This window comes from Protopterus annectens, chromosome 2.part0 (assembly GCF_019279795.1).
Source record: "Protopterus annectens isolate FY-2018-M chromosome 2.part0, PAN1.0, whole genome shotgun sequence".
Lineage (NCBI taxonomy): Eukaryota > Metazoa > Chordata > Ceratodontiformes > Protopteridae > Protopterus > Protopterus annectens.
This window is the reverse complement of record NC_056728.1, coordinates 1,633,047,875-1,633,070,413: the sequence shown is the minus strand read 5'-3', so window position 1 is coordinate 1,633,070,413 and position 22,539 is coordinate 1,633,047,875. Positions and strand designations below refer to the sequence as shown.

General features: G+C 43.9%; 1 protein-coding gene across 2 annotated transcripts in view; it reads right to left on the bottom strand.

Annotated features, from left to right (window-relative positions):
• The window catches only part of CEP44 (centrosomal protein 44), a 744,696-nt gene that overhangs the window by 217,945 nt on the left and 504,212 nt on the right, over positions 1-22,539 (bottom strand). For both annotated transcript variants that reach the window (XM_044061707.1, XM_044061708.1), the window contains exons 5-6: positions 22,095-22,211; positions 20,889-21,035 (exon numbers count right to left, since the gene is read on the bottom strand). In XM_044061707.1, coding sequence (XP_043917642.1) covers positions 20,889-21,035; positions 22,095-22,211 — 264 coding nt within the window. The remainder of the gene's footprint in view (positions 1-20,888; positions 21,036-22,094; positions 22,212-22,539) is intronic.

The window sequence follows — 22,539 nt, the reverse complement described above, 5'->3', positions numbered from 1 at the left end:
GACCTGACCCAGTTTGGTTTCGACAAGGGTAGATCTTGCGCATTAAACCTAGTGGACTTCTTTGAGAAAGTCTTTGATGGCAAAACATACCGCCTATCCTGATTTAGCCAAGGTCTTTGACATAATCCCCATGCAGGTATCATGGAGAAACTCTCTCATCTGGGGATTAACCCATACATTACTAAATGGGTAGCCAACTGGCTCACCGACAGATCACACACTGTTAAAGCTGGGGAGTCCACCTCCACCAGTACAAAAGTTACCAGTGGAGTACCACAAGGATTTGTGCTGGGCCATCTGCTGTTTGGAAATTATTTCTCTAAAGGCAAGGCGAAGGTAGATAGCCTGTGGCTTACCAAGTCTGCAGATGACTGTAAACTGGGTGCAGTCATAAAGCCCCCAAAGAAGTTAACACATTACAGAAAGGGCTGACACAGACAAATAAGGGTCTACATTATTTTGTCAAATGGCTAGTTAGCGAAGTCGCTCTTCACTGAATGGGAAACTTTAACTAGGGCAAACAAGTGGTTGGCCACCATATGGAATTTGCCCTTTTCCCCACTGTAGTGCAATCTTGGAGTTGGCATATTTAGTACCAGGGTGTGTGGTGTGCATAGCCCCCCACGTTGGCAGGTGTTAATTTTTTTTAATTTTTTTTTTTTTATGGTCATTCAGTTGGCCAGCCGCTTGTTTGTCCTACTTAAAATTTGCCATTCGATGAGGAGCGGCTTCACTAAATAGGTGCTCAATGAATGGCTATTCGCTGAACAGCCATTCAATGAAATAACATAGACCTTAGAAAAGATTGGTGCCAAACTCTGGGACTAAAACTTAATGCAAAAAAATGCTTCATTATCTCCTTTGGCAAAGTAGTAGCCCCTGCTAATTATGAAACAGACAGCAACCCTCTGGGCTCAAACTCAGTGGTGTGAGACTTGGGAACACAGGTTGCTAGCAATCTAAATTTTGATCATCATGTGTCCATAATGGTAAGCAAAGCATTCCACATTGTGCATCATAAATAATGGCATCGCATCCAAGACCAAGGAAATCATAGCTCCACTGTACTCCACCCTTATTAGATATTAGTCAATCAAGTTCCTAGGCTATTGGCCCTGAGTTCCTTATAATTCAAGCCAAGATTTTAGCCCATGTTTAGACAAGTCAGCACCCAAAGCACCTCTCCAGCAGGGACACAGGTGGAATCCCAGGAGTGCATTTTCTGTTTCCCATCCAGTTATCCAGATTGTGCTTGAAAAGGGATGATGAGGTACTTTGCTTGACGTGGAGAGGGAGTCTATTCCACAGACGGGGGAGTCTCTGGGACACAAATTTTTCCCACCAACAGATCACGTTGAGGTCACGTGTGCAGGTTACTCCAGTGGAGCTTGACTTGTGGATATGCAGCAGTCCCATCAAGGCGGGGTCTGACATTGCTTTGTATGCCAGACAAAGGTCACCTCTGAGCAGTCTGTATGAAACTGAGCAGAGGGACAGGGCTTTTAGCCTATCTGTGTAGGGTATATGTTTGAAGCCCTGGATTCTTCTGGTGAGGAACCTCTGTGGTCTCTCCAGCTGCTGTGTGTGTTTTGCAAGGTACATGCCGAAGGGGGCATTGTACTCAATAACTGGCCTTACAAGGGAAGAATACAGGGATGGTTTGACCTCCTTGTCCCTGGATAAGATACTCTTACTTATGAGGTGCGTCATGTAGAAAGCTTTCTGTACAACAGAAGCAACATGGCGGTCAAAAGTCAGGTTGCTATCAACCTGGGTGCCCAAATCCCTCACGACTGATTGTGTGCTTAGGACATTGCTATTAATGTGATAATATGTGGGGACATAACTCTCTCCAAAGGGGATGATGATGAATTTTTTGGCATTCAGCTTGAAGCCATGTTTCTGGCACCAGTCATTTGTTTGGGTGAGACCCTCTTGGAGGACGTCCATATCACTTGGGGAATTGATGACCGCTCCCAGCTTGCAGTTATCTGCAAACTTGGTCAGCCATAGCCCACTGGTTTTGGCCTGCACCTCAGAGAAGTATATCCCGAAAAACAGAGACCCCAAGTCCGATCCCTGGGGTACGCCGCTCATTGTGGGTCTACGGCTTGTGGTGGCTTCCCTAATTTGATTAGGTGGGTTCTATCACCAAGCCAGTTTGCTACCCATCTGATAACATATGGATTGATGCCTATTTGAGAGAGTTTGTCTACTATGCCCGAGTGGGGAATACTGTTGAAGGCCTTGGCCAGGTCAAGGTAGGCAGTGTGCACCATCTTCCCCTCGTCCATGGCTTTGGTGACTGTCTCAAAGAAGTCAACTAGATTTAACAGACATGACCTCCCCTTGACAAAGCCAAACTGTGTGGGGTTGAGTATTTGGAGGTTGCCAATGTCCCTGTTAATGAGGTCTACAATAATCCGCTCCATGGCCTTGCAGATCAGGCTAGTTAGGCTGATGGGTCTATAATTTGCAGGATCAGTGGATGCTCCATCTTTGTGTAAAGGGATGACAGTGGCTGCCCTCCACTGGGCTGGGACAAAGCCGGTACTCAGGCATTGGTTGAATAGGGTGCCTAATGGTGCTGCAAGTTCATGCCTGAGTTCATGTAAGATGCAGCCTGGTTGTCAGGTCCGATAGAGACTGTATATTTTGCCTTTGAGAGGGCAGTGATGACCTGTTCCCTAGAGATAAGGGGAGGGGGCAGGTACTGAGGATGTCATGATTTACTGATGAGGGGACAGAGGTGTGAAGTTTTCAATGAATCTGTCGGCCAGTAGGTTGGCTATATCTACAGCATTTGTGTATGTGGCATCCTTGACCACCAGTTCTGAACAGACCTGGGTGCTTCCTTTGAGATTGCGGACATATGTGAAGAAGGCCTTGTAATTGTCTCTAGTATATGTGGCCAATTCAGACTTGAAGTTGGCTTTACAGGATTTCACTAGTGCTCTTATTTGCTTGTTCAGGCTAAGGAGAGATTGCTTCCAATTGGGAACCTGCTCCTTCTTGGTTCTGGACAGCAATATTTTCCTTTTGTTATACAGTTTATTTATTGCAGATGTCCACCAGACAGGTTTACTCTTCTTTGCAGAGTTAGATTTTGTCCTGTCAGGTATTCTTGATTCCATGCATCTATATATGTCTCGTATAGTGCTAACGGAGTACAATGCTCCCTTCTGTATGTACCTCACCAGACATCTGCAGCAACTAGAGAGACCACAGAGGTTTCTGACCAACAGAATCCAGGACCTCCAAAACATGACATACATGGAAAGACCGAAAGCCCTGTCACTGTACTCTACATCATATAGGCTGCTGAAAGGTGACATGTGCTTGGCAGTAGAGCAGTCTCGGACCCTGCTCCAATGGAAATGCTGCACATCTGCAAATCAAATGGAAGAAGAACCCTCTCCAGAGATCTCAACCTAACCTGTGACAAAAACAGAACATACTGGAGAGACAGATTGATCTCCCAGCAATTGCCACTCCTCTGGAATAAGCTCCCACTCCATGTGAAGCAAAGCTACTCAATGACCCTATTCAAGCACAACCTTGACAACTGGATGGGTGATTGCAAATTCACCCCAGGGGTGGCACCTATGTCCCTCATAAACAGGGGCAGTTTGTGCTGATCACAAAATCACTCCGCTAACAATGACCAGCTAACTATGGTTAAGAAGGGTACTTGGGTTTTTCACTGCTAGGCTTCTAAAGGCCTTAGGGCCAGTAGCCTAGTAACCTCCTATGAACCTATATAAGCTGATCATAAATATATTTACTCCTATCAAGTAAATGTTAGGTATATTAGATTTTTCTGAATAAGAATGAATTTAAAAAGGTTGAGAGTGATAAAAATAAACCGTTAATCTTGATGTCCATTAAAATAACAACATCCAGTTTGCACTGAATGTCTTCACATGGAAATACTTACACTGTGTGTTTACATCACAGTTTAAGATAAAATATGTTCAGAGTTAAAGATGTAAATTGTTGGAGATGTAATGAAAATATTAAAGCAGACTGGCAGCATACATTTTATGACTAATAAATGACGTATTTTGGAAAGATGTCCAAAACCTTTACTACATTACGAATGGGCAAAAGCAAACTGATTGGATTGTCAATTCTGATCAATATGTCAATTCCCGGATTATCAATAAATCTCAATATCCACTGGTATGGGGACTTCTGACAACACTAAGGAACAATACTAAAAACTAGAACAATAAGCTTCTTGCATTACCTTTTGGAGTTTCTTTATCAGACAGAAATGAGATATATGAAACTAAAACGTAAGAAAAGTATTCCTGGCTTTAAATACTGGAAAAAGTTAAATATATCATTAGAAAATAAGGGTGAATAATGAGGCAATAACTAATATTTAGATATACTGTTCTTACACTAAGTTTTTGTGTTTATATTGGATGATTTGTTATTATGGAAATTCAATAAAAAATTGCTAAAAAAGGGATCCTGACCTATACCTTTTGCTGTCTGAAAGACAATTATATGAGTAATATTTTTCCAAGCTAGACAGATAGCAACCCTGGGGTTTGGGTTTGAATTTTCATGTGGAGTACATTATGTACTTCTTACTGTGCCAAGATGATGACTGCCAAGCAACTGGTGCAGTCTACTGCTCCAAGTAACTGAGGGAATGGTGATGACTTCCATGTCAAATAACAAGAGAAAAAGACCTTGAGACATACCTCATGAATTTTGTATGGTATACCCACCAGGAAGGATGGGACCTGAGTGACAGGGCTAGAATCCTCTCAGCCCAGTCAACCAACATGCATTTAAAGGCTTACCTGGATACGGATATGATTGAATGGCAGAATGACAAGTTAAAAAGGTATTTAGCTTCAGCTGGAGTTTCTTCTGAGGCACAAACTCAAAAGTTTTGCAACTGGACATTTTGTCCTAACATAACAAAAGATTTCAAGTAAGTTAAATGAGGCACGTACTTGAGACATAAGATTGTATGGGTCAATATAGTAGGAGTAAAATGACAAACAACTTAGCCACTGGAAAATTTAAAAGGGTTTTGCCTGCCCCTTTAAGAATATGGGCAATTCAAATTGACATTAAGGACACTGAACATTCTGTTGTTAAGACTGTTACACAATGATATGTTTAAAACTTGACAGTGTAAAGTTATATGAAAGCCTGTGTCAGATTCTGATAAACTAAAAGTATCAACTACATACTCCGCTTATAATCATATTTATATTTATACATATATATACGTATGTACAGGAAAGGAGTCATACAAGTAGATTTTGTATTAGCAATAATAACACCATTCAACCACTGAATACTGTAACCAGTGAAAGCATACTGCTAATGATGTTGACTTTGCGAAGCAAATAATCTGCCTACCAAAAGAGTTGAGTCAGCGTTCTGGTACTGTACTACTGCAAACTAAATGTAGTGTCTTAATAGACAGCAAGGGGTTGCAAAGATTATTAGATTCAGGCAGCAGAGTTATGCTCATAAGGGTAAAGTTGTATCTTTTGGCTTTTCCCGGTTTGGGGTCGCCACAGCAGAACTCCGGTCCGCTAATGACTGGCAGTACATTTTTACATGCCGAGTTGCCGGCCCTGACGCACAACCTTCAACGAAGGTACGCTCATTCACGCATGTCTCCACACAGAAGAAGCTCTAGCTGAGAATCGAACAGGACAATGTCTTACTGTGAGGCGACAAAGCTACCGCAGCACCACCACCGTAGTGCTCATAAGGGTACAGTATACTTGCAAAAAGAAGACCCTCACTAAGAAGTAGTAGAAATAGTTAGCAAATATGGAGATAATTAACAGTATGTCACTACTCACACAGAAATACAAACTGGGTTTTGGAAAGGTAGTTCATCCTGTCACTGTAGTTCCCATCTTTGATGTGTTACCTTTCCCCATTTACAGCTTCTTTACCATGGGTCCTTGAAAGTGTACAACTTTCATTCTCTTAATTGCTGTCAGTATTACATGGCCCATCTCCCAAATGTTCTAACATTCGGAAAGATGATTCTGTAGCTGGACCAGTGATAGAGGTTTGTCCAGATATCACATAACCTGCTTTATTAAGATACATCATCATGCATCAACTTTAAATGATTCTTTACATGATCTTATCGATTCGGCTGGATGGCTGCCTGGCATGGTTTAGCCTATACTTTAAAAAATATCTGGTATACAAAGCCCCTGAAAAAATGCTGAAGAGACATAGTGGTAAAGTCTACTATGAATTCTTCATACATGTATTTCCTTATGCTTGTGTCCAGGCACATGATCATTTTTAAACTCATAAATATACAATCTTACAGAAGGGGAACAAACATCCAAAACAAGAAAAGTAATATTAGCAAAGAAACTGCATAAGAGAAAATATACAATGCTTATAAGGCTTGTGTACAAATATGGTAGTTGAGTGGTTTGTAGAAATTACACAGGAAGGATGACAAGGAGACATGGTGGTGGAATGAGGAAGTACAGGAGAGTATACAGAGAAAGAGGTTAGCAAAGAAAAAGTGGGATTGTCAGAGAGTTGAAGAAACTAGACAGGAGTATAAGGAGATGAGGTGTATGGCAAAGAGAGAGGTGGCGAAGGCTAAGGATAAGGCATATGAAGAGTTGTATGAAAGGTTGGACACTAAGGAGGGAGAAAAGGACCTGTAGTCTATTGGCTAGACAGAGATGTGCAGCAGGTAAAGGTGATAAAAGATAATGAGAGAAACATACTTACAAGCGAGGGGAGTGTGTTGAGCAGATGGAAGGAGTACTTTGAGGGGTTGATGAATGAAGAGAATGAGAGGGAGAGAAAGTTGGATGATGTGGGGATAGTGAATCATGAAGTGCAATGGATTAGCAAGGAGGAAGTAAGGATAGCTATGAAGAGGATGAAGAATGGAAAGGCTGTTGGTCCAGATGACATACCTGTGGAAGCATGGAGGTGTTTAGGTGAAATGGCAGTGGAGTTTTTAACCAGATTGTTTAATGAAATCTTGGAAAGTGAGAGGATGCCTGAGGAATGGAGAAAAAGTGTTTTGGTACCGATTTTTAAGAATAAGGGTGATGTGCAGAGCTGTAGTAACTACAGAGGGATTAAATTGATCAGTCACAGCATGAAGTTATGGGAAAGAGTAGTGGAAGCTAGGTTAAGAACGGACGTGATGATTGGTGATCAGCAGTATGGTTTCATGCCAGGAAAGAGCACTACAGATGTGATGTTTGCTCTGAGAGTGTTGATGTACAAGTACAGAGAAGGTCAGAAGGAGTTGCATTGTGTTTTTGTAGACTTAGAGAAAGCATATGACAGGGTGCCTAGAGAGGAGTTGTGGTATTGTATGAGAAGTCGGGAGTGTCAGAGAAGTATGTAAGAGTGGTACAGGATATGTACGAGGGTAGTGTGACAGCAGTGACGTCTGCGGTGGGAGTGACGGATGCATGTAAGGTGGAGGTGGGATTACATCAAGGATCAGCTCTGAGCCCTTTCTTATTTGCAATGGTGATGGACAGGTTAACAGATGAGATCAGACAGGAGTCCCCATGGACTATGATGTTTGCAGATGATATTGAGATCTGTAATGAGAGTAGGGAACAGGTGGGGGTGACCCTGGAGAGATGGAGATATGCTCTAGAGAGAAGAGGAATGAAGGTCAGCAGGACTAACACCCTACACACCTACCCGTACCCTGAGATCCACAGGCCAAAACCTCCTGCATGTACACAAACCCATCCACCAAACTGGTAAACTACTACTATCCCACACTATAGCCAAACTATGGAACAATCTCCCCACACCACTACGTAATATACCTAACCACAACAATTTCAAATCCATGCTTCTCTCCCATCTCTCCTCCAAATGGGAATGCCCTTCACATGCTCCCACCTAAAACTCCCACACTACTAACTCCACACCTAAATCATCATTTCTTTGCGTACTTTAACTTATTTCAGAGATCTTGCTCAGAACACCTTTTCATAAATTTTTTGCATGCATGCCTCTGGCCTACCTTACTCATATTCTCAAACTTTCATTGTTTGTTTTTCTTATCCATTGTACCCATAATATTGTTTTCCTCTGTAATATTGTTAATTCGTCTCTATTCGTATGTATTTGTATGTCTGTTTGGGGCTTTTCCCCTCGGGTCTCCACTGAAAAAGGGTAATTCTTACCCAGCTGGACCAACCCGGTTAACAAATGCAAATAAATAAATAAATGTGTGTGAATGAGAGGGAGGCTAGAGGAATGGTGAGGATGCAAAGAGTAGAGGTGGTGAAGGTGGATGAGTTTAAATACTTGGGATCAATAGTTCAGAGTAACGGTGAGTGTGAAGAGAGGTGAAGAAGAGAGCACAGGCAGGATGGAGTGGGTGGAGAAGAGTGTCAGGAGTGATTTGTGACAGATGAGTACCAGTAAGAGTGAAAGGGAAGGTCTGCAAGAGGGTAGTGAGACCAGCTATGTTACATGGGTTGGAGACAATGGCATTGACAAAAAGGCAGGGGTTTGAGCTGGATGTGGCAGAGTTAAAGATGTTAAGCTTTGCACTGTGTGTGACGAGGGTGGACAGGATTAGGAATAAGTATATTAGAGGGTCAGCCCAGGTTGGAAGGTTTGGAGACAAAGTCAGAGGCAAGATTACGTTGGTTTGGACATATGCTGAGGAGGGATGCTGAGTATATTGGGAAAAAGATGCTAAGGATGAAGCTACCAGGTAACAGGAAAAGAGGAAGGCCTAAGATAAGGTTAATGGATGTGGTGAGAGAGGACATGCAGGTGGTTGGTGTGGCAGAGCAAGATGCAAAGGACAGGAAGAAATGGAAATAGATGATCCGCGGTGGTGACCCCTAACAGGAACAGCCGAAAGAAGATGATGAGAGTCAACAGATTGTGAGTGCGTGCACTCGCGCGCGCACGTGTGTGTGTGTGTGCGCGCGTGTGTGTGTATGTGCACTAGCTACTTATATCTTGGCTTATTGTTACCAACAAAATTGTATTTCTTAAAGTACTATAATGATTAGTTGTGTAAAATTTTACCAAAACGATAGATGTCCTTCTTTTCTCTGTTACAGTATTCTTAACAAGAGGGAGTTGCCTGCTGTGATGACCAGACGTCGACCAATATACAAAAGACTTTTACTACTGGGGGTGCATGGTACATTGCAGGTAGGCTGCTGTCGGACGTTGGCCATAAAAGTGATGTACGCATGCACCCTCCTCAGAAATGTGTGCCCAGGAGGAACACTCGTCTAAGGGAGTATGTAGGTTAAGTACATCCAAGGAAGAACAAAGTCAGGGGGAAGGAGGGAGGGAGGGATGGTTGGAGAAGGACATCTATTGTTGTGGTAAGATTTTACACAACTAATCTATGTCTTTCTGTTCCTCTGTTGCAGTACTCTTAACATGAGGGAGAATACCAAAGCTCATGAGGAAAGGGAAAAGGTACGGGCAGAAGACCTCTCCATGAAGCCATGGAGAATAGCTCTTGCAAACCATGCCCTAGATTTGGAAATGTCCAATTTTAATGTCTGGTGAAGGTATGGACTGAAGTCCTGATGGCTGCCTCCAGAATGGAGTTAGTGTCCATTCCTTTGAAGAGGGCACGAGAGGAAGCAACAGCCTTGGTAGAGTGTGCATTAACAGAAGAAGGGAATCTCTTTCCATGGTGCTCATAGCAGAAGGATATAGATTTAGAGATCCAGCTGGAAAGTCTGTTTAGAGACAGGGAGCCCTAAAGCTCTAGGGTGGAATGAGACAAATAACTGGCCCGATTTCCCAATATAAAGAAGTTATGTACTCACCATAAAGTTCCAAGTCTGTTGTCCAGTATCTTGCCTTCATTCTTGCTGGTTAGGTTCAGAGCCAAACCTCGGCTCCGACTCAGCTGCATACCAAAGCTTGAGAGCTTCAACTGGCTCGAGATTACAATCCCATGATGCTTAGCGGCTGTTCCCCAGACCTCGTTTGAGAGAGTACTCCTTAGAGTATGCTAACATACAGAAAGGAACATTTTGAAATATACTAGTTATAGGGGTAAAGAGGCAAGAAGGGAATCAGACCATATCTGCCAATTTTAAATGCCTTTAGATCCTCCAGGGGGGGTGATGGATGGGTGGGATGCAAGAATGAAGGTGAGATACTTGACAACAAACATGGAAAGTTATGGTGAGTACATAACTTCTTTATGTTATGTTGTCCTAGCTCGCCTTCATTTCTTGCTGGTTGGGGCAGAGTCTCCAGCACCTTTTTCTTGGGTGGCTCAAGGGAATAAACTCTTCAGGACAGTGGAACCAAAGGATGCCCTGTTCTGGGAGGCCACATCTACTTTGTAATGAGAGATAAAGGTGTGAGGATTAACCCATGTAGTAGCAGCTCAAAATGAATCCAATGGAAGTCTGAATTTTAAGACAATGGAGGTAGACACCGCTCTAGTTGAATGTCCTTTTATTCTCCCTGGCGGTTCTTTATTATGAGAATTGTAGACATAAATGATGGTCTCAGTAAGCCATTTGGACAAGGTAACTTTTGAGACTGCCAGTCCTTTTTGGTTTTCTGCATAGGAAACAAACAACTGCTCTGACTTTCTGACATCTTTGGTCCTGTGCAAGTAAAAACACAACTATCTATGCACATCCAGTTGGTGAAGCTTATATTCTGCCTTGTTGCCATAGTTAGGAAAAAACACAGGCAATTCTATAGATTGGTTTAAATTTGCTTCAGAACAAACTTTTGGTAAGAAGGAAGGATTTGTTTTGAGGGAAACTCTATCTTTGTGGAAAATTAAATATGGAGGACGGATAGACAAAGCCTGCAATTCTGAAACTCTCCTAGCTGAAGTAATTGCTCTTGGAAAGATTGTTTTCCAAGATAAAACTTCTAGTGCACAAGAGGAAACTGGTTTGAAGGGAGGAAGGATCAGAGATGATAATACTAAATTTAGATCCCATGGGGGAGGAGGTTCTCTTAAGGGTGGTCTTAACAGAAAGGTACCCCTGAGGAAAGCTTTGCATAATCTATGGGACATTACATTGGCTCTGAGGTCTCCCATATGATAATTTCATATAGCGGCTAATTGTACTCGAATAGTGGCCGCTGCTGCTCCTTGATTAAAGACATCTGTTAGAAATTCTAAAATTGAAGGTATAGGGGCTGTAAAGGGATCTATATTTTTTTTGGCCACCCAACAAGATAACCTCTTCCATTTGCTTGTGTAAAGTTTCCTAGTCGTCTCTTTGTGTGAGGAAACCAGGATGTGACATACTGCAGGGGATAATTCTTGAAGCCTGGCTAAGATTGGAAGTGGAGTAACCAAGCCGTCAGCTTGAGGCTATGAAGAGCAGGATGGAGCATTCCTGACTGATGCGTCAGAAGATCCGGCACTGGGTCCAGGATCTATGGGTCCTCCTGAAGGTGGGGCCAAACGAAGGGGAACCAAATCTGATGAGGCCAATAAGGATCAATGAGAATTAAACTGTGACTCAATGACTTGGTTTTCTGAATAACCTTTGGAATCAAAGGAAATGGGGGCCAATCGTGGATGACTGCATCCCTCGGTGACTCTCCCGGAGGGGAAATGAGGGCAGAGTAGTTGCTGCATTTGGCACTGAATGGAGAGGCAAAAAGGTCGTAACAAGGCTGGTCCCTCCTGACTTAGGGACCACTCGTGAGGCATGAGAATTGCTCTGCTTAGCCTGTATGCTACTATGCTGGATTTTCCCGGGATGTGCATTGCCTTCAGAAAGTGCTGAAAAGAAACTGCCCATTGCCAAACTCTCTGGGCCTCTTAATATATGGGATAGGATCTGGTTCCCCCCTGTTTGTTGATGTACCATACCACCGACACATTGTCTGTCTGAATTGCAATAGTCCCCATGGGAAGAGAGTTCTGAAATGCTTGCAACGCCAGAAGCACCACTCTCAGCTCTAAGACATTGATGTGCAAATGGTACTGGTGATCTTTCCAAACTCCTTGGACAGTCTGTCCTAGATAATGCCCCAACACCCTATCTGGGATGCATCCATGGTTACTGTAGCGACAGGTTGGAGAAGTACGAATGGTCTGCCCATTGTTACCTGAGTGAACTGAAGCCACCAAAGTAGGTCTCTCTTGCAGGCATCCATAATGAGAATCTTGTGAGATATGGGTAACTCCTGTATGGACCATTGAGTGAAGAGTAGCCACTGTAATATCTGTATGTGTAGTCATGCCTGTGGGACTAGTGTTATCGCTGCTGCCATTGAGTCTAGGACCTTGAGGACAAATTTTGCTGGCACCTTTTTCTTTTTGATTAGAATAGATGCTTGACTGTGCAGTGTTTGTATTCTGTCTTGAGGCAATTTTGCTACCATATCATTTGTGTTTAAATCTGCATCTTATAAAAGTAATATGCTGTGACGGCAACAAGGCATATTTTTCTGTATTTACTGTAATGCCTAGATCTGAGCCGAGATGGATGGTGAAGTCCCTGGCTCTGATTAGTAGGTGCTTGGTGGTGGCAGTCAGGAGCCAGTCATCTAAATATGGAAACACCGGGAATCCTTGACATCTCAGATGAGCCATGACTACTGCCATGCATTTGGTAAATACTCTGGGGGCTGTAGTGAGACCAAAGGGCAGAGCTCTGAACTGGTAATGACTGGCTCCCAGCCGGAAGCGTAGAAACCTTCTGGAGCGCCTGTCCATCTTTATGTGGTAGTACGCGTCCTGAAGATCTAAAGAGCATGTCCAATTGTCTTGTCCCAGAAAAGGGAGTATAGATTGCAGTGTTACCATCTGGAACTTTGCCTTCCTTACCGACTTGTTTAGTCTGCTGAGATCCAGTACTGGTCTCCAGTCCCCTGTCTTTTGTGGAACTAAAAAGAACCTTGAGTAAATTCTGGATCCGATCTGGTCTGCGGGGACTTCGTGGATGACTCTTTTTTTCTAGCAACCTTTGAATTTCTAGTGTTGCTTGATCCCTTTGACTGCGTGGAATGTACGGACGAGGCGGGCAGTGGAAAGGAATACTGTATCCCCTGGATATATTGGACTGTACCCATTTGTCTAGAGTCAATTTCAACCAGGCTTCTGGGTACACAGATATTCTTCCACCAACTGCCTCTAGAGGTGGACAATCAAGCCTCCTTTCAGGAGCACTGGAAGGGCCAACCGGGGAACGTATCTCTGTCACCCTGGTTCTCTGGACCCGCCCCCCCCCCCACCGCATGGACAGTGTCTTCCATTGTTATTCCACCTCTGCCCCTGGGGGAAGGATCACCACGAACATCCGGCAAGGCTCCTTTGGACTTCTGGAATCACATTTTTCCACTCTTTTGACCTTTAGGATATGGTCTGGTAGAGGCAGAAAAAAATGGACTCCAATGTCAGATAGAGTCTTGCCATCCTGCTGGCTCCTGGTGAGAGTCTGTTTTACTTTTGGCCCGAGCAAGGATGAGCCATCAAACGGGGCATCAATAAAGGACGATCTGAAGGGTTCAGCAAACTCGCAAAGGCGCATCCAGGAATGTCTCCTAAGAGCTATTCCTGTGTCTGCAGCCCTGCTCACACCATCGGCTGCACAGGAAATGAGGCGCATGGAAGAGTTTGTGACAGAAGTTAAGGTTGCAAGCTGGGACTTTATCTTATCGGATAAACCCTGGACTGTAGCACCTTGTAGGGTATCTCCCAGCTCTTTCAGGAGATCGCTCTGGAGTCGGGTAAAATGTGATAAGTAATTCAGTGATTGTAAGGTAAAGGCCGCTGAGGAGAACATACACTTCCCATATCTGTCCATCATATGAAACTCCTTATCCACTGGATGGACAGATGCAGACGTTTCAGCTAACTCCTCCTTTGTGGCCACTGCCACCACCATCGCATCTACTACAACCCCCTTTGTTAAATATTGTCTATCCTCTGGGGCCATAATGAATTTATTTGGCCTCTTCAGAACAGGGTCCACTGACTCGGGAGAGTCCCACACCTTCCAACCCACAACACCCAAGAGAGGGTTGAAGGGCGGAGACACCCAAGAAGTGGTGGGGCAAGAGCCAAATGCCTTCAGGTATACAAACTCATCCTCAGAAGGGGAGAGGGATTTCCAGCCGCCCCTCGCTTAAGGATCTCAAGGATGTCTGAAAAGGAGACATCTTCAGAGGGCACCCGTGGGGACCCTTCCAAAGCCTCTAAGTTGGTATCAGAGGTGACAGACTCAGGGAAGTCTATGTACTTCCTCTTACACTGTTTCTTCCAAGGGACCTCCTTGGGGGGGGATGTTCCGGGGAGGTGTCAGAAGAGGAGGTTCCACCCATTGGGGTTTTCTGGGGCACTGACTCTCTACTCTGGGGCTGATGGAGGGATGATAAAGCAGAAGACGCTGGCCCTTTAGGGAGAAGAGTGGCTGGAGCCGAAGGTGGAGCAGACTAAGTGGAGTGCACACTCCGCATCACCTCAAAGGCACAGTGGTCCTGGGACGAGAGAGACTCCAGTCCCAAAGGATTGCAAGATCTCCCAGTCACCGAGGAGGGTGGCTCCAAAGCTGATGTGGGAGCCGAGCTCACCTGAGCCGAAGTGCCGAGTGGGAGAATCGGCTCCGTCAAGAGTCCAATTCGACTCTCCCCCCGGAGCCGACCAGGGAGTGTTGGCTCCCAGATCCCTCGATAGAAAACAGCATCGACGTGATCGAAGCAGACTGAGCCAAGACATCGTGAGTGATTACTGGCTCCGCCGTTTCCAGCACAACGACTTCCTGACACTCTGGCTCTGAACTCGATCGATTCAGAAGAGGCATTGATGGTATCTGAGATACAGTCGTCGGCTCCACGATCTGATGGGCTGGGCTTGAAAGAATTTCTGCTAAGGCCCATGTCCGCAACAACCTCTTCACCACCCACTCCACGTCATTGTCCGATAAGCTGGAGGACCGAGAGGAATGCATCGATGACCTGTGTCTACCTGCTACAGACTAACAGAGGAGATTGGGGCACAGAGTGTATTGGCTCCAATGACGACAACCGACACCTTTTTCGGCTCTGCAATGGTTCCAAAGACTCAGATGGAACCGAGACAGGGCCAGATTTGTTGAACTGAGAACCTTTGGATCCGAAGTTACAGTATCTTTTTGACTGATTGATGGCTCAGACACCAGAGCCAACTTTTTTGTCTTATCCGTTTTTGAGGCCTGATTACTTTCTTCAAAACAGCCTTTCAACAAACCCCTCATAATGAGTTTGTTTTTCCTCTCCTGTAAAAGTCTTGCACTAAAGCCATGACAAATGGAGCAAGAGTCCTGAAGATGGACTGCTCCTAGACAATACACACAACTTGTGTGTCTGTCTAACTAGAGACATTTTTCTGGGTGCATGAATCATACTTTTTAAGACCAGATTGTCTTGACTCCTTAACAGGTTCTTTAGACATCTTTAAACCAAAAACAACAACAGTAGCAGCAATACCAGCTAACAGTAACTACAATAACTGCAACAGAAAAAAAGGCAAGTAGAAAGAGTGTTTTTTTTTTAAGGAAAGGAAAGCAATGGGAGGAGGAGAAGTCTCTAAGCTAAACGACAGTCTCCTCCAACCTGAGGAGATGCCTCTAACTTAAACGGTGACTCCTTATTAAAAAGGGAGAGAAGCCCTGAAGGAAGAAAGGGGCTAAATAGAAAAAAATCCTCTAATTTAAACGGATTCTTTAAGGGGAATAAGAGAAAAAACAAGGGGCTAAAGAGAGCAACTGAAGACACATCCAAGTAATTACAACACACACACACACACACACACACACACACGCACACACACACACACACACACACACACACACACACACACACACACACACACACACACACACACACACACACACAAGCACTCTACTTGGCTTGGGAAGGTATAACAGAGTCTAATATGAAGATTTTGAGAGGAAATATAGTAAAAGGTATATAATAAAAGAAATTACTAGCCTGAGCCAGCGAAAACAATCCCGATGCTTCAAGTGGCAAACGAGATCTGGAGAACAGCCACTAAGCATCATGGGATAGGTTATAGCCTCGAGCCAGTTGAAGCTATCAAGCTTTGGTATGCGGCCGAGTTGGAGCCGAGATTCGGCTCCGAATCCAACCAGCAATAATGAAGGCAAGATAGGACAACATGACATCCTTTGTTTTTCTGAAAATAGAACCTAAGCTGTCTGTGCACATCCAAGATGTGCAAAATCCTCTACGCAGAGTTCTGTGGAGTGGGGAAGAAGGTATGTAAATGGATAGAATGGATAAGAAATAACTCATTTACCACTTTAGGCATAAAGGTAGGGTTGATGTGGAGAGACACTACAATAACGTTTGTGGAAAACCAAGAAAGGAGAGGAAGCCATTAGAGCCTTTTGTTCAGAAACCCTTCTGGCCGAGGTTAGTGCAAGCAGCAAAATAGTTTTCCAGGAGCAAAATTTCAAGGAAGCAGAAGCTGCTGGCTCAAAAGGAGCAGACTTAAGATCCCAGGAGGTGCAACAGGTTTCCTGAGGGTCTTATGTGAAGGACACCTTTTAAAAATTGTTTAGCCTAAAATCTAGAAGCTAAAGGAGGAGATAGAGGCAGACAGGCAGAAATAGCTTACTGAAGAGTAAGTTAAGCCAGCATCTAGTAATTTGCACAGGTATGAGAGAACCAGAGGAACTTCCAATGTCAGTGGGTCCTGGTTTTGGGAAAGACACCAAACTGAAAATCTCTTCCATTTGGATAAATAAGATTTTCTAGTATTGGGTTTCCTAACCTCCTGCAGAACCCTGAGCACGTCCTCTGAAAAAAGGTGTCTGAAAGAAATTAAGACCCTATCACCCACAACGTCAGCTGAAGGGTAGACAAGTGGGGATGGATTAGACTTCCTTTGTGTTGTGTGAGAAAGTCCACTCTGTGGGGAAAAATGTGGTGACTGCCCTTGGCTAAATGCAGGAGCAAGGGGGAACTAATGCTGTCTTGGCCAAAAGGGGGTCACCATCAAAATTCCTGGTTTGTCCTGCTGAATCTTTAGTAGAACTTTTGGAATGAGAGGAAGGGGAGGGAATGCATACAGAAATATCCCCTTCCATGAAAAGCTGAGGGCGTCCACCTTCCAGACCAGAGGATGAGGATCTTTGGCACAAAATCGTGGAAGCTGTCTGCTCATGGGGAAGACAAAAGGTCTATTTGTGGAGTACCCCACCTATGAACAATGTTCAGGAACACTTTCCTGTGAAGCATCCGTTCGGGGACTGTATTTCGGACCTGCTCAATGTGTCTGCCTCAACATTGTAACCGGAGGGGATATACACAGCCTGGAGAGGATTTTAAAGTTTGACAGCCAACTCCCAGACTTGCAGAGCTACTCTGCAAAGGAAATAAGACTTTGTCTCCCCCTGTTTGTTTCCATACCACAGAACAGTCATGTTGTTTATGTAAACTTTTAGACGGCTTGAGATGACGGGGGTCTGAAGAGCCAGCAGGAGTGCCCTCATTTCTTTTAGAGTAATGTGCTCCCAGCTTTGAGAGGAGGACCAGGTCCCTCGTACTTTTATGGAGCTGAAAGGTGCTCCCCATCCTGTCTCTGAAGCGTCTGTGAACATCTCCTGAACAGGTGGTAAAGGATGGAGTGTGAGACCTGGGTTCGTAGATAGCTGTTGAATCCACCAGGTAACATTCCTCTTCAGACAAGGGAGAAGGAGAACTGGGAACTCTAAGGGGTGTGCATGTTGCATCCACACTAATTTCAGGAACCACAGTAGTTTCTTCATGTGTAGTTTTGTCGGAGGAAGCATTGGGATGGTGGATGCCATGAAGCCTGGGGTTCTGAGAAAGGTCCTGGCAGTGATGTGAGTCAGTGGGATGAGGCTTTGGAAAAAGGAAATGATTTCCTGAGCCTTCTGAATGGGGAGAGAGACCTTCATAAGGTCTGTTCGTAGCCTACATCCCAGAAATATCTGGTCCTGGGATGGGGAAATAGCAGATTTCTGGCAGTTTATTTTGAAACCCAGAGATTGTAGGATGGAGATGGCAGAGTTTAGACTGAGTTCCAGTGCTCCTGGACTGACTGACTGAAAGAGAATTTGTCCACGTATGGGAACCTGAATGCCTTGAAGTCTGAAGTAAGCAATTACTGGGGCTAGACATTTCATGAATATCCTTGGGATGGTGGAGAGAACAAAAGGCAAGGCAGATAATTAAAACTGCCAGGATGCCACAGAGAATCTTACGAACTTCCTGTAACTGGGATGAATGGGGATGTGTAGGTAAGCATCCTTTATGTTTATGGAAGCCATGTAGGCTTGTGGGATGATAAGGGGAAAAAGAGTTTGCAAGGTTAGCATTCTGAATGTGGGCACTTTCAGAAAGGTGTTGAAGTAAGAGAGGTCGAGGATGGGTCTTCATGGGCTCTCTTTCCTTGGTACCAAAAACATCCTTGAATAGAGCCCTTTTCCCCTTTGTCGGGATGGTACTGGTTGGATGGTGCCTTAATCCATCAGGTCTTTTAGCACCTTTGGGAAATGTGGCAGTTGTTCTCTGGGAGGTTGAGGGATGCTCATGAAGGGCAGGAGAGAATTTCATACCATGAAGTAGCCCATTTTTATGACGGAGAGCACGAAGGCATCCTGTGTTAAGCTCTTCCAAGAGGGAAAGGCATAGGGAAAGGGAGGGGTGTTTGGGTTCCAAATAGGCAGATGGACCGTGGTCTGTCTGGAAAGGACTGTTTTTGAGGTAGGGTCTGTAGTGGAGTCCTAAAGTGCTGAGGTCTCTTGTCAGACTTTTTTTGACTTAGCAGGAAGAGGCCGTGAATACCTTCTAACAAACACTAGCTTAGAAAGATAGTTCTTTTGGAGTTTTGGTACAGGGGAGACCAGGATGTGTTTCAGTTCCTATATCTCTCTTCCCTTCTCCTGTAAGGTTTTAAGCAATTCTGCAGCTGCAGGGCCAAACAGGGCTTAAATATCTAAGGGGGCAAAAAAAGAGTTTGCATATAATGTCCTCTGGTAGAGGTTGCAGCTTCAGCCAAGCAAATCTCCAAAAGACTGAGCCTGTGGCAGCTGCCCTAGCTGAAGCCTCCACAGCATCGTAACTACATTATATGGAGTGTCGGGCCACTTGAGAGGAAGCTCCAATCTGGAATGTTGCTAAAGATTTATTCTCCAAGTCTGGCATATCAGAAATAATCTTTGAAATTGGGACAATAATTCCAAGGTACTTTTAGTCATGTGTGTCAGACTATAGCCCTAACGGCGAGGGTGGCAGAAGTGTATACTTTTTTACCTAACCTCTCTATATGACTGCTGCCTTTGTCAGAGAGAAGCAGGGTGGTGGAGGGAAGCAACCTAGAGACCTTATCAGAAATCGCAGTGATGACAGAAGGGTCAGCATAAGGGGCTTTGAACAAGAACTTATAGTCCTTGGGCACCTTACAGAATCTGTAGGTGCAGGGGGCTGGGAGTCATAGGCTTTACTGGAAGATGCAAAAACATCTAAGAAGGCTGGTAGGACTGGAGGAACAGCTGTAGGACTAGGAGTGTCTACCTGAAGTAGTTCATAGTACCTTCTTTGGACCTCAGGCATCTGACAGCTATCCCATTTGAAATGCTCCCTTATTTTACCCAAGGTCTCACTAAAGGTAATTTCTTCCATTGGAGAGTCAGTGCTGCTGGAGTCCTCCTCCAGGGAAGCATGATCAGGTGGGGAGGGGATCTGAGATGAGTAAGCTATGGAGTCATCCTCTGAAGACTCTTCCTCCTTGGAAAAAGCCTCTTCCCTAACCCTTTCCTGTGGAGACGTAACCCAGACTGTGGCCGGGACTAAAGCCCCAGAAGGAAGCCTAAGAGACATGAGGGCATTAAAAATACCCTTTGCAAAATGTTTCCAGTCCTGAAGCGGATCAGAGGGTGATGATAAATGCTTTGTTTTTGGTTTATTTGTAGCATGTAGTTCCACTCTATGTAGGGGTTGTGGACTTGATGTAGGCCTGGTTTCTGTGAAATCACGTCCTCCCTAACTAAAATTTGGGAGATTTCCCTAAGGGCCCTCAGTGATCATGAGTCTAGGCTCCTCCTAGACATCCATACTGGATGCCTGTATTATGTCCAAGGATGTGCTATCATCCTGGTGCAAGGTGGCCTCTGTTACAGGCTCAGTCTGTGGATCGGACATAAGGGCTGAGCATTTCTTTGGGCTAGCAACTGCCTCGGGAGAGACGTCCACCACCAGAGGTGCAGCAGAAGTTTCAGGCCTAGGCTTCTTGGCCTTCCGCTTCACAAGCGACTTGGCCTCAAGCCCTGCAGAACCCTCCACAGCACTCTTCTTGAGGAGTTTCAGGCATTGATTCTCAAAGTAAATGGAAAGGGAAGCTAACCTACTTCTCAAAGTTTTAGGCACAAAGGAGGCAAAAAAAGGCACTGCTGGTGGTTGTCTTTAAACCTAGTCACAATGAAAAAGGTAAAGAAATGATTCTCCAACGGGGCACCTATCTGAAATGTTGAGATGCTAACCACTTCGGCAAGCAGACAGAATGGACGAGTGAAGCGTCTGGATTGGCAGCAAAGAAGTTCTGAGGAGGCTGTGTGCGTACATCACTTTTATGGCCGACAGCAGTCTACATGTGATGTACCACACACCCCTAGTAGTAAAGGTTTTTTGCATACTGGTAGACATCGGGTCACTGCAGCAAGCAACTCCCTCATGTTAAGAATACTACAACAGAGGAATAGAAGGACATCTGTCATTGTCACAACAAACACAATTTTCACATGTGCTTGGCTTCATCTAATGCAATGTAGCTTGCTGTATTCCAATGCTATCCATAACATTAAAAATATTAAAATATAATAATGTATGTTATTATAACATTTTTCTGTGTTATCAGTCAAAATCCACGTGTGCTTAGACCTTACCTCTTGTGTGTTTGGCACTTCAATGGAATCCTCTTGCCCACTGTCACCACCACTAACTTGGCAGTCTTCTATATGAGCAGGAGAGATGCTGGTGAAATGTACAGTGCTGGCATTACCCCCTGTATGACGTTCCACAAGCGGTTTCCTCTATAAAAAAAAACACAATGGTATATAAGGACCAGTGGAAGACATTTCACATACAAAGTCAAATGCCAAGTATTTATTAAGATCCAACTGTTATAAACCATACATGCTGGTGATCCTTTTTGCACCTCACTCATTAATCTAAACTTCCATCCTTTGAATGCTAGCTATTGTAAACAAAGTAAGATGCATTTAAGGGAAACTGTTTTAGGGGGTTATCTGTAATCTTTGCTCTGGTTAAATGACTTGATGAGTTCTTACTTTGTAAAAATAAAGGCAAGACGTGGTCTGCAGAATGTTGCACATGTGGTTCTACCATGACTTTTTATATCAACAGTGGTTGAAGCTACAACCAGCATTAACTGAAGGGAAATAAACTAAAGTATTTTTTGCTAAGAAGAAAGCTCCCTGTCATCCTCTTACTTAAATATACTAACTTTGCTGTCACTCAAATGTGGAGAAAAATGAAAAGCCAAAAATATATTGAAGCACTGCTGCATATGAATAAAAACAGCAACATCATTGATTCCATATGAGGATCAGTGACTGGGGACGTGCTAGACAGTGAACTTACTTGATTCGAAGCAAACATGTCCATTTCACAACTGACCACGAGCAAGGGAGACTACACACACACACACGCACACACACACACACACACACACACACACACACACACACAAAAAAACACTGTATTTTAACCATTACACCACATGTCTGCTGAAGCTTTCATAGTAAACAGAAATGTTTAGTGAAGAATGCAATATCCTATAATTTACAGACGGACTTGAAAAAAAATCTGATTATTTTCCAAATACAGTTATAAAATAAATGTTTTCAAGGTAGCCTGAAAAAAGTTTTATTTCCTCTGAAGCCCTGTTTTTATTACAAAAAACACAAGGCACTACTTCACATTCCTGTCCATCTTAGTGAATGTTCAAAGTTGAGAGTCAAGTCTAGTGCATTAAACCTAAGTTATCCACAATAACAGCGTAATGAGATGTAACATTTCATTTTCCTTATGTTTTTTTTTTTCAATAACAGAACATAAAAACAACTTACAATTAGCTCTGCTGGTTCAAAAACAGAAACTGGTGCAGTTTCAGCAGTACATCTCTCAGATCTTACTTGGGCTTGACCTTTAATGGAAACCACTTTCTTTTTTGCTTGATGCTTTGTCTGAAATGCAACAATAACACTTATTACTTCTTTGAAAAACATTGCAGCAATACTCTACTAAATCAACCAATACACCCCCGAGGGTACAAGCAATGAAAATGGGGTGAACAAGAATTTAGATAATTTACACTTCCAAGTACTACTTCCTTATAAATTCAGCAGAAGATTTGTAGAAAACTTGATTCTATCAAAAACATAACATAAATAGGCCTATAAGAGTTGAGCAGAAAAACATTCTCTGGGATTCAGAAAGGGTTATCACCAGCAGTATGCCCTAACACAAGTGGCTAACCACTTGAGGTAACTCTTTCCAATTCAGTGAGATGCC